This window comes from Suncus etruscus, chromosome 1 (genome assembly GCF_024139225.1).
Source record: "Suncus etruscus isolate mSunEtr1 chromosome 1, mSunEtr1.pri.cur, whole genome shotgun sequence".
NCBI classification, from domain to species: Eukaryota; Metazoa; Chordata; class Mammalia; order Eulipotyphla; family Soricidae; genus Suncus; species Suncus etruscus.
The window spans coordinates 101,480,775-101,493,735 of record NC_064848.1 but is presented as its reverse complement, the minus strand read 5'-3'; the positions used below and the strand labels follow the sequence as shown (position 1 = coordinate 101,493,735).

At 35.9% G+C, this 12,961-nt stretch overlaps 1 protein-coding gene across 2 annotated transcripts in view; it reads left to right on the top strand.

Annotated features, from left to right (window-relative positions):
- RUNDC3B (RUN domain containing 3B) overlaps positions 1 to 8,272 on the top strand; it is a 152,652-nt gene extending 144,380 nt beyond the window's left edge. For both annotated transcript variants that reach the window (XM_049769034.1, XM_049769028.1), the window contains one exon: positions 5,663 to 8,272. In XM_049769034.1, the coding sequence (XP_049624991.1) occupies positions 5,663 to 5,808 (146 nt within the window). In that variant the 3' untranslated portion in view covers positions 5,809 to 8,272. The remainder of the gene's footprint in view (positions 1 to 5,662) is intronic.
- The last annotated feature ends 4,689 nt before the right edge of the window (positions 8,273 to 12,961 follow it).

The window sequence follows — 12,961 nt, the reverse complement described above, 5'->3', positions numbered from 1 at the left end:
TATCCAGTCAACTATGCTGAATGAAAGACTTCCTGGTGTCCCATATGGTCCCCCTTGCCTGCCAGAAGCTATTTCTGAGCAGACAGCCAGGAGTAACCCCTGAGCATCGCTGGGTATGGCCCAAAAACAAAAACAAAGAAAAAAAGAAAGACTTTGTAACTCAAGATAGCTTTTGGAGCAGTGTCATGAGAATCACTTTGGTGTTCTGTATAGCAGAATAGTCCCCCAATTTTTTTTTATTTGTTCACATAAAATTTATCTACTTAAAGTGCTTAAGCCTGGAAATATAAATTTCCAGCAGTTTAGGAGCCAGATGAGTTATGATAATTGCTCTGCATGTGACCAACTCTGGTTTGATTCCTAGCATCATATTATGGTTTTATGCCCCAGTAGGAGTAATATTTGAGTACAGAACAAGGAATAATCGTAGAGTACCACCAGGTAAGGGCTAAAGAGATAGAATAGAAAATAAGTTACTCTCTATGAAGATCTTCTGAGTTCTATTCCCTGCACCATAAATGGTTCCCTGTGCACCTCCAGCAGTGATCTCAGCACAGACCTAGGAGCAAGACCTAAGCATTACTAGTGTGACACAAAACCATAACAGAAATAGTAAAAGAAAAAAATAAATAAAATAAGATGTTGATCATTTATATTTGTCTATTCATTATTCTCATATTTAAGTTAAACATATTTAGTACGAATATAGTATAATTAATAGATCTTCTGTTTACCTAATCAGGAAGTCAATGGCCTGTTTTGGGAGTTGATGGACCCTTTCAAATTGGCTTGTGTCCTTTTCACACTCAGTATTCTGTCCTTTGTTTCCTCACTTTGTAGCAAAACAAGATATTCTTGGTTGTTTTGTTATACTTTATGCCCCATAACCATGGTCAGCTGGTTCTTCGAGAAATCCTATTTCTGGGCTGGAAAGACAGTTCAGGGAATAAGGTGTTGTCTTACATTTGACTAACCTTGATTTAATTCCCCAGCAGTTCATGGCCCTTTGAACATCACAGGGAGTGACCCACCCAGACAAGGAAATAGCCCTTGAGAAGCAACCAATGATGTGCCCCTAAAACATAACAAAGGAAAAATAATTTTCTGAGACTAGAATACATGTTTTTCTTGCAGAAGGTCCAGGTACCATCTCCAGTACTGGATATGGTTCCTTCTATACCTGCAAGAGTAATTCCCAAGCACAGAGCAGGAAATAACCCTCAAACACTGCTGGGTATATCTGCCTACCCATCCTATTTTATATGAAAAAAATCCTATTTTCATATAGTAGGAAATGAAGTTCGAGACCTACTCTGAGCTCCGAGTACTTACTTGAGTTGGTTATTGCTTCTAATCCTCTTTGGTTACCAAAGATAGATTGTTGTTATTGTTTTTTTCCAAAGAAATATATACCTTAATCCTGTTTAATTTCTCAAATATAAGATTACGCTTTTCTACTGGTTTTTATGTCTTTCAATGATATACTATTTATATGAACTATTTTTTATTCTTGCTCCCAAATTAATTCCAAAGTAACATTTTATTTTATGTTAACAAAATTTCTTAAGTATTTTTTAAGTGATTTTGTCTGAAGAATACATTTTAGAAAGACCCTTCCTTGAGGTGCCTCACAGTTCAGTTCACTTTCACTTTGACAGGTAACTATTTTATTAGCTTCTCAATAAAAAATGGTTTGGCGTTTTTGGTGGATTTTGTTTGTTTGTTTTGGTTTTTGAGTCACACCTGGTGATCTAAGGGGTTACTCCTGGCTCTGAGCTAAGGAATTATTCCGGTAGGGCTGTTGAGTGTGTAGCGGGGGAGGACCATATGGGATACTGGGGATCAAACCTCGCTTGACCTTTTTTTTTTTTTTTTTTGGTTTTTGGGTCATACCCGGCAGTGCTCAGGGGTTACTCCTGGCTCTATGCTCAGAAGTTGTCCCTGACAGGCACAGAGGACCATATGGGTGCCGGGTTTTGAACCACCATCCTTCTGCATGAAAGGCAAACGCCTTACCTCCATTCTATCTCTCCGGCCCCAAACTTCGCTTGACCTCTTACAAGTCACTGCTCTGGCCCTTATTTAAAGTTCAAATTACTAGTCATAATGCCTGTCTTGAGGGACCGGAGTGGTGGCGTGGAGTGGTAAGGCATCTCTGCCTTGCCAGTGCTAGCCTAGGACAGACCTCGGTTCGATCCCCCGGTGTCCCATATGGTCCCCCAAGTGAGGAGCAATTTCTGAGTGGATAGCCAGGGGTAACCCTAGTATCACCGGGGATGCCCCCCCCAAAAAAAATGCCTGTCTCGAATACAGGCGGGGAGGGGTAAGGTGGGAGATGGGGGCATTGGTGATGGGTAGGTTGCACTGGTGAAGGGTTTGTTCTTTTCTATAACTGAAATCCAACTATAAACATGTTTGTAATCATGTTTCTTAAATATATTATATAAAAATAAAGTTCAAATTAATCCATGTCTTTATTTATTTATTTATTTATTTATTTATTTATTTATTTATTTATTTATTTGTGGTCTTTAGGCCACACCTGGTAATGCTCAGGGGTTACTCCTGGCTATGCACTCAGAAATTGCCCCTGGTTCGGGCCAGAGAGATAGCATGGAGATAGGGTGTTTGCCTTGCATGTAGGAGGACGGTGGTTTGTCCCTTGAGCCTGCCAGGAACAATTTCTGAGTGTAGAGCCAGGAGTAACCCCTGAGCGCTACTGGGTGTGACCCAAAAACCAAAAAAAAAAAAAAAAAAAAAAAAGAAATTGCCCCTGGCTTGGGACACTGGGGGATCGAACCACTGTTCATCCTAGGTCAGTGCGAGCAAGGCAAAAGCCCTACTGCTTGTGCCACCACTCCGGCCCCACCATGTCACCTTTTAAAGGGACACCATATTAGCGACCACTTGTACTTTGTTGTCCTCACTTAGCTATATATGCTGGAATTCATTACCTTTAAGTATGAAGAGCTTTTCTTTTTGTGGTGTGCTGATATATGGTGTGTCTATACTTTGTGGTTCTTGGGAGAACATACAGTTCTAGGAATTGGACAAGTATAGTCCAAACATAATCTTTTGCTTTGAGCCAGCTCAACCTTGTCATTCTCTATTATAGCTACATAGCTCTCCATTATGTAACTGCTAGACATCTGGATTGCTTAGCATTTTGTAATTACTGTCTGATAATCTTTTAGAAAATATAACTGACTCAATACCCTAATATTCAAAATAGGGCCAACAAATATTTTTATGCCAGTGTTCACCACTATATTATTTGAGCTGGTTTTCTCATTATTTGGTACAAAATATGCAAAGTTTTGTACTTAGAGTACACTTCATATAGAGTCTTCTTTTAATATATTCCATATGCAGTGTTTAACAGCTCCAATGTCCAGATTACTATAATTAAATAAACCCATACTACATATATTAAATAAGTATTATAGCTGTACAAAAGTTTTTACCTTTATTATTTGTTACATAAATATATATTTGATTATATATGACACAGTGTACATACAGATGAATGTGAAAAGAAAATGTGGTATAAGAATATTATTCAGTAACAAAAGAGAAATACAGTGCTGATACATTACAATATAGGTGAAACTTAGAAAATATCATGATAAGTAAAATAAGCTATATACAAAATTATAAAAGCATATATTATAAAAAAGCATATGTATTATAAAGCATATATTGTATGCTTTCATTTATAAGAATGACCTAAGCAGGAAATCCATAGACAAAAATTAAAGGTTTCAGAGACTCACAGCAAGTAGAGAATAGATAGGTACTGCTTCATATCTAGGTATGGAGTTTCTTATCTGATGGGATGAAGGGTATTTTGAAATAGTGATGGCATTTTTTTTTATATACTTTTGTGTCACTGTAAATATACAGTTATAAAGTTTTTGATGGCTGAGCTTCAGTCATACAGTGTTCCAAAATGCATTTCTTCATCAATGGTACACTTCTTGCCACCAGTGTCCCCAGTTTCCCTCCTACCCTTCACCTCCAAGCCCATTTCTATGGCGTACAATTCTCTGTACAATTTTTCTGGTCTCTTCTCTCTCTTTTATTCCTTTTAGGCATTGTGATTTGAATACTGTTACTCGAAAGGATAGGTGTCGATGTATATCACCTTACCCACAGTTCTTCTTTAGAATAATCATTTTCAACTTTATTATATGGTGTTGGTTGTGATTGTGACATTGTCATAGTCGTAGTGACACTGTTACAGTCATCAGTCATAGTGACATTGCTATAGTAACATTATCATTGACAGAACTTCTCTGATGGAAGTTCTTTAAATGAATTAATAACATGGAATTTTTATGCTCAAAAGATGACAAAAATGGCACATACAACCTAAATATTAGGAACAAATTTCTTCACAAAATTGTGAATCAGTAAGAGGAATTTGTAAAGAACTATCCAAAGACTATTGTAGTAATTTAGTAGCACACTCTGGAGAACTGAGGTTTGGTCTGATTTGGGTCTCTTTTGAAACATTGTATTTTGATCTTGTCATACATGTTTGGGCCCAGGGAGATAAAACAGGAATAAAACACTAATTTTGCATGTAGCCACCCCCAGTTCCAATCTTCCGCACCACATACTGACCCTTGAGCATCACCATTAGTCAATCCTAAGCACAACCAGTGTGACCCCAAAACAAAATCAAACCATTACAACTACTTAAAATTGAAATCTAAGAACTATTCTTCTGTTGTGTATGTAAATATTTTTGGGATTATTATGTTACTGACCCTACCCTGATCCGGTGATTGTGCCCTACCCTAGGGCGTGACCTGGCATTCTGCCCCCACCCTAGGATGGTACCTGATTCTGCTTCCATCATTGGGTGGTATCTGATCCCACCATTGTGTGGTACCTGATTCTGGGGGATAAAAACAAAGGTCTGTGGAAGGTGAGGGGTGGTTGGCTGGAACTGAGGCTGAGACCTTGGACTTCAGTCTTGTCCACCGAATAAAGCTAATATTTCCACAAGCCTGACTGTCTGCGAGCTGTTTACCTGCCGTTTCACCTCAAAACCGTCGGCTGGACAGGGTGGCAGATATGTGCTCCGAGCTGGAGGGGAAAGACCTCACCCTCCATCCCTCCATCAGTCAACCTCTTCAGGGGCTGACTTGCAACATTCTTCCATAATTCTTTTCCTAAAATTCTAGTTATAATTTCCTACACCAAAAAATAAATAACCCCAAATTAATATAGTTAGGCTTAGGTTATTCTCATTTTAGAAAGGATAGGTCATATAAGATACTTTTCCCAAAGACAAATAGTTTATTTTAAAAAATAAACTTAAAACTCCCTTAATTGGGGCCACGGTGATAGAATAGTGGGTAAGGTGTTTGCCTTGCACATGGCTGACCTAGGTTTGATCTCCAACATCACATATGGTTCCGAGCCAGGAGTGTGTGATAACTGAGTGATTCCTGAGCATAGAACCAAGAGTAACCTCTGAACGCTGCCAGGCGTGGCCTCAAAACCAAAATAAATAAATAAAAGATGAAATATGTTGATAGGTTTTATTAAATGTTTTCCCTGCTGTCTGCAGTTTGGAGGTTTTTTAATAGCATCATTCTTCAAGGACAATTATATTCTCTTCTCCAAGGATAATTATTTATTTTCTTTTCAGGTAAAGAAGATACCCCCTCACTACTTGGGCTCTGTGGCTCTCTAACTTCAGTGGCAAGTTACAAATCTCTAACAAGTCTAAAATCCAATGACTACCTTGCAAGTCCAACTACAGAGATGACAAGTCCAGGCCTAACTCCATCCTGAAACATCTTATATGAAAGCCTAAAGTTTGTATGTTGCAAATGTTCTCTTAAGTCTGACTGCTGGAAAATTTTCTATTGTTCTGGCCTATGTCTAGAATTCAGTTGCTTATAATTCTACCTACTCCATGTAAACTTCTGAATGAAAAGAAATTGATCCTAACATTTTTCACTTTAAAATTCTTCTGTCACTGTGAAAGTTTAAAACAAATGGATCGACTTTTGAAACACCCTCCAAAGATCATCTAATTTAGCAATTGCACTCTATGGTACAATTATTCAAATGATTTTCATATATTTAAATATGATTCCCAGAGTCTTGGTTGAGGGTTTTATACCAGAGATGAAAGCAAGCATTTTGCTTTTGCCCCATTAAGCAGTTAAAAATGACTTAATTTACTTTTCATTAATTTTTCCTAGGTTCTAGCATTTAGATGGCATGTTTTTAATATGAGAGGGTTCTCAGCTGCAGTTTCATGCTGGATTATTGTTTTTCTTTAATGGGTATCATTAATTATCAATTTAACATACACTGAATACTATTTTGTAGAATGTACCTTTGGGCAATTAAGAAACTCATTAGTGTTATAGGGAAAGTGTTTTACAAGGTTTTAGGCCATTTAAGTTCAAGTCAATGTTTGGTTCCCCCCCCCACTAGATTTCTTTAAACATATAGATTTTTAAATCTAATCAAATATGCTTCAAAAGTTAGAAACATTTAAAACTTAGGATAGATGTTATTAGGAGAGATTTCAGGTTCAATTCAGGGTTTGAAATGTTTTTAAATCAGATCAGCAAAATGATCACACATAACTGAATTTCTGACCGCAGTGCTGTTCTTATTTTCCTTCTGAGAAATGAATCAGTCATATATGTTTTATAGGTCCTACCATAAGTCATGCCACAATCCCATTTTAAAGTTGATATTGATGTTAAAACCCCCTACATTTCTACAGGTTAAAAAAAAAAGTTTTCTTTTCTAAAAAAAAAAAAAAAAAAAAAGCTAAGAGCCATATTTTAAATCTTTTTGCAACATTTGGAACAAGTATAACCTTCTGTCCCTAAAAATTCCACCGTATTGAAAGAGAAAATCAGAGTATGAAGTATATTTTCTATTGTAATATGAAGAAAACATGATCAGTTGTGCCAAAGATGTTTTATACATTGTTTACATGAAAGGCTACAGTACTTATTGGAGACTTCATATGCTATTTTTTTTTTTTTTACTAACAAATCATAATACTCAGTAGCTTTGACATTTGGTAGATATGGGAAGATTGTTTGACCTAAAACAATTTATTTTATTGAGAGGAGGCAAGAAGAGCTAGTTACCACATTCATTCTTTATATTAGAAGTATAGGAATGTGGTGGTTCTCTGCAACAATTAGAACTTTACTCTCAAAATTGGAATTTAAGATAATAGTAATAAGACTAGACTTACATATGGCATTACAGACAGCACCATTTCAGGGACAAAGGAGACCTGGAAGCCCTTAAAATAGGTTATCTTAGATATACCAGAACATACTCAGATCAAAGCTTTATTTCTTTAGCTTAAGGCTTTAGCTTTAGTACTTGTAGAAATGCAAATATTCTTGAAAATTATATCTTCAGCCTACTTTTAATTTTTTATACCTTACTGTGAATGAGGTATCCAAAGCAGTTTTTAATGAGCACAGTGAATGAAAGGAAGGTTTAAAATGAGGACAAAGAAACCTTAGGATTAGGATAGAAAATGATGACAGTTAAGGAGAACCTCAAACATTTTTAGGTTGTCCTTAAGCACTTTTGTTCTTTTCCTAAAGCTATCAGAACGTTTAAATGCTTTGCCATTCACAGTCTACTCTCAACTGGCATTGTCTTTTAGTAATTAAAATTAGTTAAACTTTTCCATACATTTTTATAATACATTCAAGATTCCATATTGATAAACATTTCAGGTTTGTCTGTATAGTAATTTATTCATATTAATATGCTGCTAAATGCAGATTGAAACATGACATCTGAGGATCATGACTTTCCTCCTTTCTTGGAGCTCTTGGTAAAAAATTCTTCTGCTAATGTGAATTCAGGTTTCTACACTGTTCATTCCACACTAGTTAGAAGACAGTTTGTTAATATTTGCATGAGGAAACAACGATGTCTCAGTCTTTAGTTTTAGGTGGAAGTAGTTGTTGTTCACTTACCCTCTCCAAAGTAGAATGCTGAGTTATAAACTAATGTTCCCATGTGTATTTTGTTCCTTGCTGTACTACACTTGTTGCATGTATATTAAACATTTTGTACCATGCATTAGTGGTATTATTTTTCCCTTGATAATTTACTTGATTCAAATTGTACATTGAGCTTTTGTTTTAGCCTTTTTGGCAAGTGTATATTACTTCACATCTGAGACACTAATATGAAAATTGTTTTGGATAAATCTTTATTTCAACATATAAAATTAAACATTTTTTTAAAAAAATAACATGTTTTTGTAAACAAAATCTTTACTGAAGTGGTATGGTACAATAGTGATTCTGACAATGTTGCTGATTTAATTACCAAAGACCCAACTTACCAGCCTATAGTATGGCAACATCTCCTTTTCTTTGCAACTAGGTAATGACATCAGGATGATGTCAGCAGAAATGAGATCTTGAAGGTAAATTCTCCAGAGGCTAACTGCCAAACAACACAAGCTCTATGAATTATGATCAACATGATCCATAAAAAAGGAATATAAATTGTTTTTATTTAGGCTATCTTTATTAATGTTACATGCAAATTTTCAGATGGCTAAGATTGTATCCCAAAACTACAATTTCTAAAATTCCTTCTTTAGGCAAAATCACCAGTATTGATAAATACATTTAGCAAAGAGGCTTCTGTTTATCATTACATTAGTATTTTTTTTTTTTTTTTTTTGTGGTTTTTGGGTCACACCCGGCAATGCTCAGGGGTTATTTCTGGCTCCAGGCTCAGAAATTGCTCCTGGCAGGCACAGGGGACCACATGGGACTCTGGGATTCGAACCGATGACCTCCTGCATGAAAGGCAAACGCCTTACCTCCATGCTGTCTCTCCGGCCCCACATTAGTATGTTTTTAAACAGCAGTTTAGAAAAGGAAAAGATGAAATTATATTGGTGTCATTATTGTCACTTTTAAAATTACAGTTTAGGGCTGGATTGGTAGCACAGTGGTAGGGCATTTGCCTTGCATGTGGCTGACCCAGGATGTATGCAGGTTTGAACCCTGGCATCCAACATGTTCCCTTGAGCCAGAAGCGATTTCTGAGTGCAGGGCCAGGATTAACCCCTGAGCGCCACCGGATGGCCCAAAAAACAAGCAAACAAAAATTAGTTTAGTTCAAACGACAATTTTTTTCAGTTGTTAAATAGGGCGTTTCACTGCCCAATACCTAGCCTTACTACAGGAGACACAGTGTGGTGCTTTCTGTTCTTGGATATGCTAAACTCCACATTCCTATTTTCTTTCAGCAAAGAAAAAATACTGGTATTGGGAAAAAAAGAAAATCCCAATCTGATTAGAGTTACTCAATTTCTTGTTGCCTGAACATGTTTTGGCACAGGATTCTCTGGCTAGGTTTCTAATTTGACCTATGACACTGTTAGAATAATTTTTGTTCAAACCACAAAGACAAAATGAAATTCCTGTTTTCCTTCACTCCCATTCCATACAGCATCAGTCAAAACTCTGAACCTCCTGAGAGCAGCAGTGTCTGTCATATCTGTCTTTTCCCAACGCTTTCTATGCTGCCTTACCTCATAGAGGGTCTTAATAGATGGCAACAGGTTGAAATCCTTTTAGGAACTGTGGTTTGCAATATTGTTACAAAAGGATACCATGGATATTCAAAAGGAAATTTTATTTTGACTTCATTATCATCTACCTTAAGTCAGCTGTACATTATAAGAAAGGTGGGAAAGATATACTACTTGGGAAAAGACATTTCTTAACATTTTTATGCTTAAGAAGTTAAATATGCATAGTAGAAAAGCTAACATTAATTGGATTCAACTATTTCTTTTTGCAAATATTACTAAGAACACAATTACAATCTAAATCCTTTCTGTTTATATTTTTCTAAGAAAAGCATTAATGTAAAAAAAAAGCATTGCCATTTATGTATTATGTTTCAATTCAAGCTGTTTTTTCCATCAGAGTGCATTAAGTATCAAAACAAATAAACAAAAACCTACAAACTATGGGAAAATTAATTTAGGAGATTATTTTAATCATAAGTGCTAAGAACCTCCCATTAACTGCTATAGATTAACGACTTGGTGATATTTCTCTTCTATTTATAAGTAATATTAAGTTGAAATCTGTGGCCTTTTGAGAGAACTGTTCTAAATTTTTTTTGTATTAGAATCATACCCAGCAGTGTTTACGATTTATTCCTGACTTGGTTCTTAGATACCACTTCTGGTAAGGCTTGGGGAACCATGTGTGATGCTGAGAATTAAACCCAGGTAAACTGTGCACAAAGAAAGCATCCTACCCACTGTACTATTGCTCCAGCCCATACATTTCTAACCTTTTCTGTCTTCTACCAAAACAAAAACAAGGCCGGAAAGAGTGATATTATAGTGGTTTAGGAACTTGCCTTGCAGGCTACCAATTAGAGTTTGATTCCTAGCACCCCCAAATAGGCCCTTAGAGTATGCTAGAGGGATCCCTAAGTGCAGAGCTAGGAGTAAGCCCTGAGCACAGCTGGGTGTGGCCCCCAAACAAAACAAAGAAGCATAGCAAAATAAAGGTAAATTTAAAACTTTCCAATAACAGGCCCAGAGAGATAGCACAGAGGCGTTTGCCTTGCAAGCAGCTGATCCAGGACCAAAGGTGGTTGGTTCGAATCCCGGTGTCCCATATGGTCCCCCGTGCCTGCCAGGAGCTATTTCTGAGCAGACAGCCAGGAGTAACCCCTGAGCACCGCCGGGTGTGGCCCAAAAACAAAAACTTTCAAATAACACTGTTCAAAAAAAAAGATACATCATTATGTATGATGTAATGTAATGCATATGTATTACAGAAGTGTAATATATTTTATATATTCATAAAACTTTTGAATAACACTATTCAAAAAATGTTCTAACATTTTAACAATGAGTATTAACAATGAGCTTATATAAAGACAGCTAGAAGCACTGTGTTAATTTTTTTTGTGTGTGTGTTTGGGGCTACACTCTGCATATTCAGGGGTTACTCCTGGCTTTGTGCTCAGAAATCACTCCTGGCAGGGTTGGGGGACCATATGAGATGCTGGGAATCGAACCCAGGTTGGCCACGTGTAAGGCAAATGCCCTACCTGCTATGCTATAGCTCTAGCCCCAGCGCTGTGATAATTTTAAACAGCATAGGTATTTTAATAAATATAGAAGTTAAAGCCAAACACATACTTTTATATATTGCCATCATTAAGAAAATGAACTAAAATAAATACAAAGGGTACATATACTATACTACATAGTTTATTTCTGATCAAACATATAAAGTATGTCTCAACAATAATACAAATACTAGAGAATTTTGCACTTAAACTATTTTCACAGAAGAAATGCTTCACATTTTCATAATATACACATTGACTGCAATAAAGTGCTTTCTCTTTCAGGATTCAGATTCTGAGAAAATTAAATATTTTTTAAAAGTATATCATTTCCTGTCCTATCATTGTACCACTTTTATTTCTTGGTTATAAGTTAAAAGTACTTAGGCTAGAGTCTATAGTCATTATTGTCATTTTATACATACTTATTTCCACAAGAAAACTGCTGTTTAGTCAGTCTAGCATATTAATGTGAGAGACATAAAACCAAGGAAGATTTTGGAAGTATTTTGTATTTTTTAATGATGAAGTATTTTAATTTCCATTTTGTTAAAAGAAGCAATAGGACTGACATGGAGCAGTAGGTCTGGGGTACAACAACAGAAAGCCAGTTCTTTCCCATAGTACTTAACTACCGCCTTCATCTGGTGCTGGCCCTCATGGGTGAAAGGTTAAAACCTTTTAGACTGTTAACCACTTGCCAGCCTCTTGAAGGAGAAATGTCACGAGTCCAATTCCAAATACCTCAGATTTATTATGTATTGGATTTGAATTAACTTTTGGTCATATTTTGTTCAAAATTTTACTGTTGCTGACCATTTTTTGGGGGAGGTATGATTTACAGTTTATAAAGCTAGGTTCTAGAGAATTTCAGCTAGAGATAACTTTTAATATAAGACTGAAACCAGAGGCCCTTCCTGTGCCAACACATTATTTTACAAATACAATATTTAAATATAATATTTTTTACAATTCCCACCTAAGTTGATAGACGTGAAAAAAAATTTTTTTTTTGGTTTTTCGGGCCACACCCGTTTGATGCTCAGGGGTTTCTCCTGGCTAAGCACTCAGAAATCGCCCATGGCTTGGGGGGACCTTATGGGATGCCGGGCGATCGAACCTCGGTCCTTCCTTGGCTAGCGCTTGCAAGGCAGACACTTTACCTCTTGTGCCACCTCGCCGGCCCCAGAAGTGAACATTTAATAAATAAAATAATTTTAAATGCTCTCTTGTAAAAACAGATAATATGGGGACTTTATCAAAAACAGCAGCAATTATATTAGAAATGTCATTATATTTTGATTCAGAAAGGTAAAATTAAGAAAATCTCTAATAACTAGGCTAAAAGACAGTAATGGGGAAATCGTTTAAAAATAGATTTAAATTAAAATAAATAATAGATATTTTATAAATGTCAATGTTAAACACTGCCTACCTTCTATTATCTACTTAATTAAATCATTATTACATGATTTAAATGTGTATGAGAGATTGGGGCATTTTTCTTCTAAACATTCCATATCAGCACATATTTCAAAATGTTTTGATGTATTGACATATTGCCAATAAGATTAAGTTACTTTAAAACCTACATTAAACTCCAAGAGATTAGTGCTTTTGTAGCTGAGGAATAATGTTATTACAATGTGTGTGATTTCTGAAACAGCCATTTCAATATTTCAAAAACTGTAATAAAATTTTGTTTTTAAAATTAAAATTAGGTCAGAGATGCAAAGTAGAAATTACTGTTCACATAAATTAGAAGAAAGCACACTTCAAAAGATATAAAATCAATGTAAGATAGTGACGGAAAATATTTTTC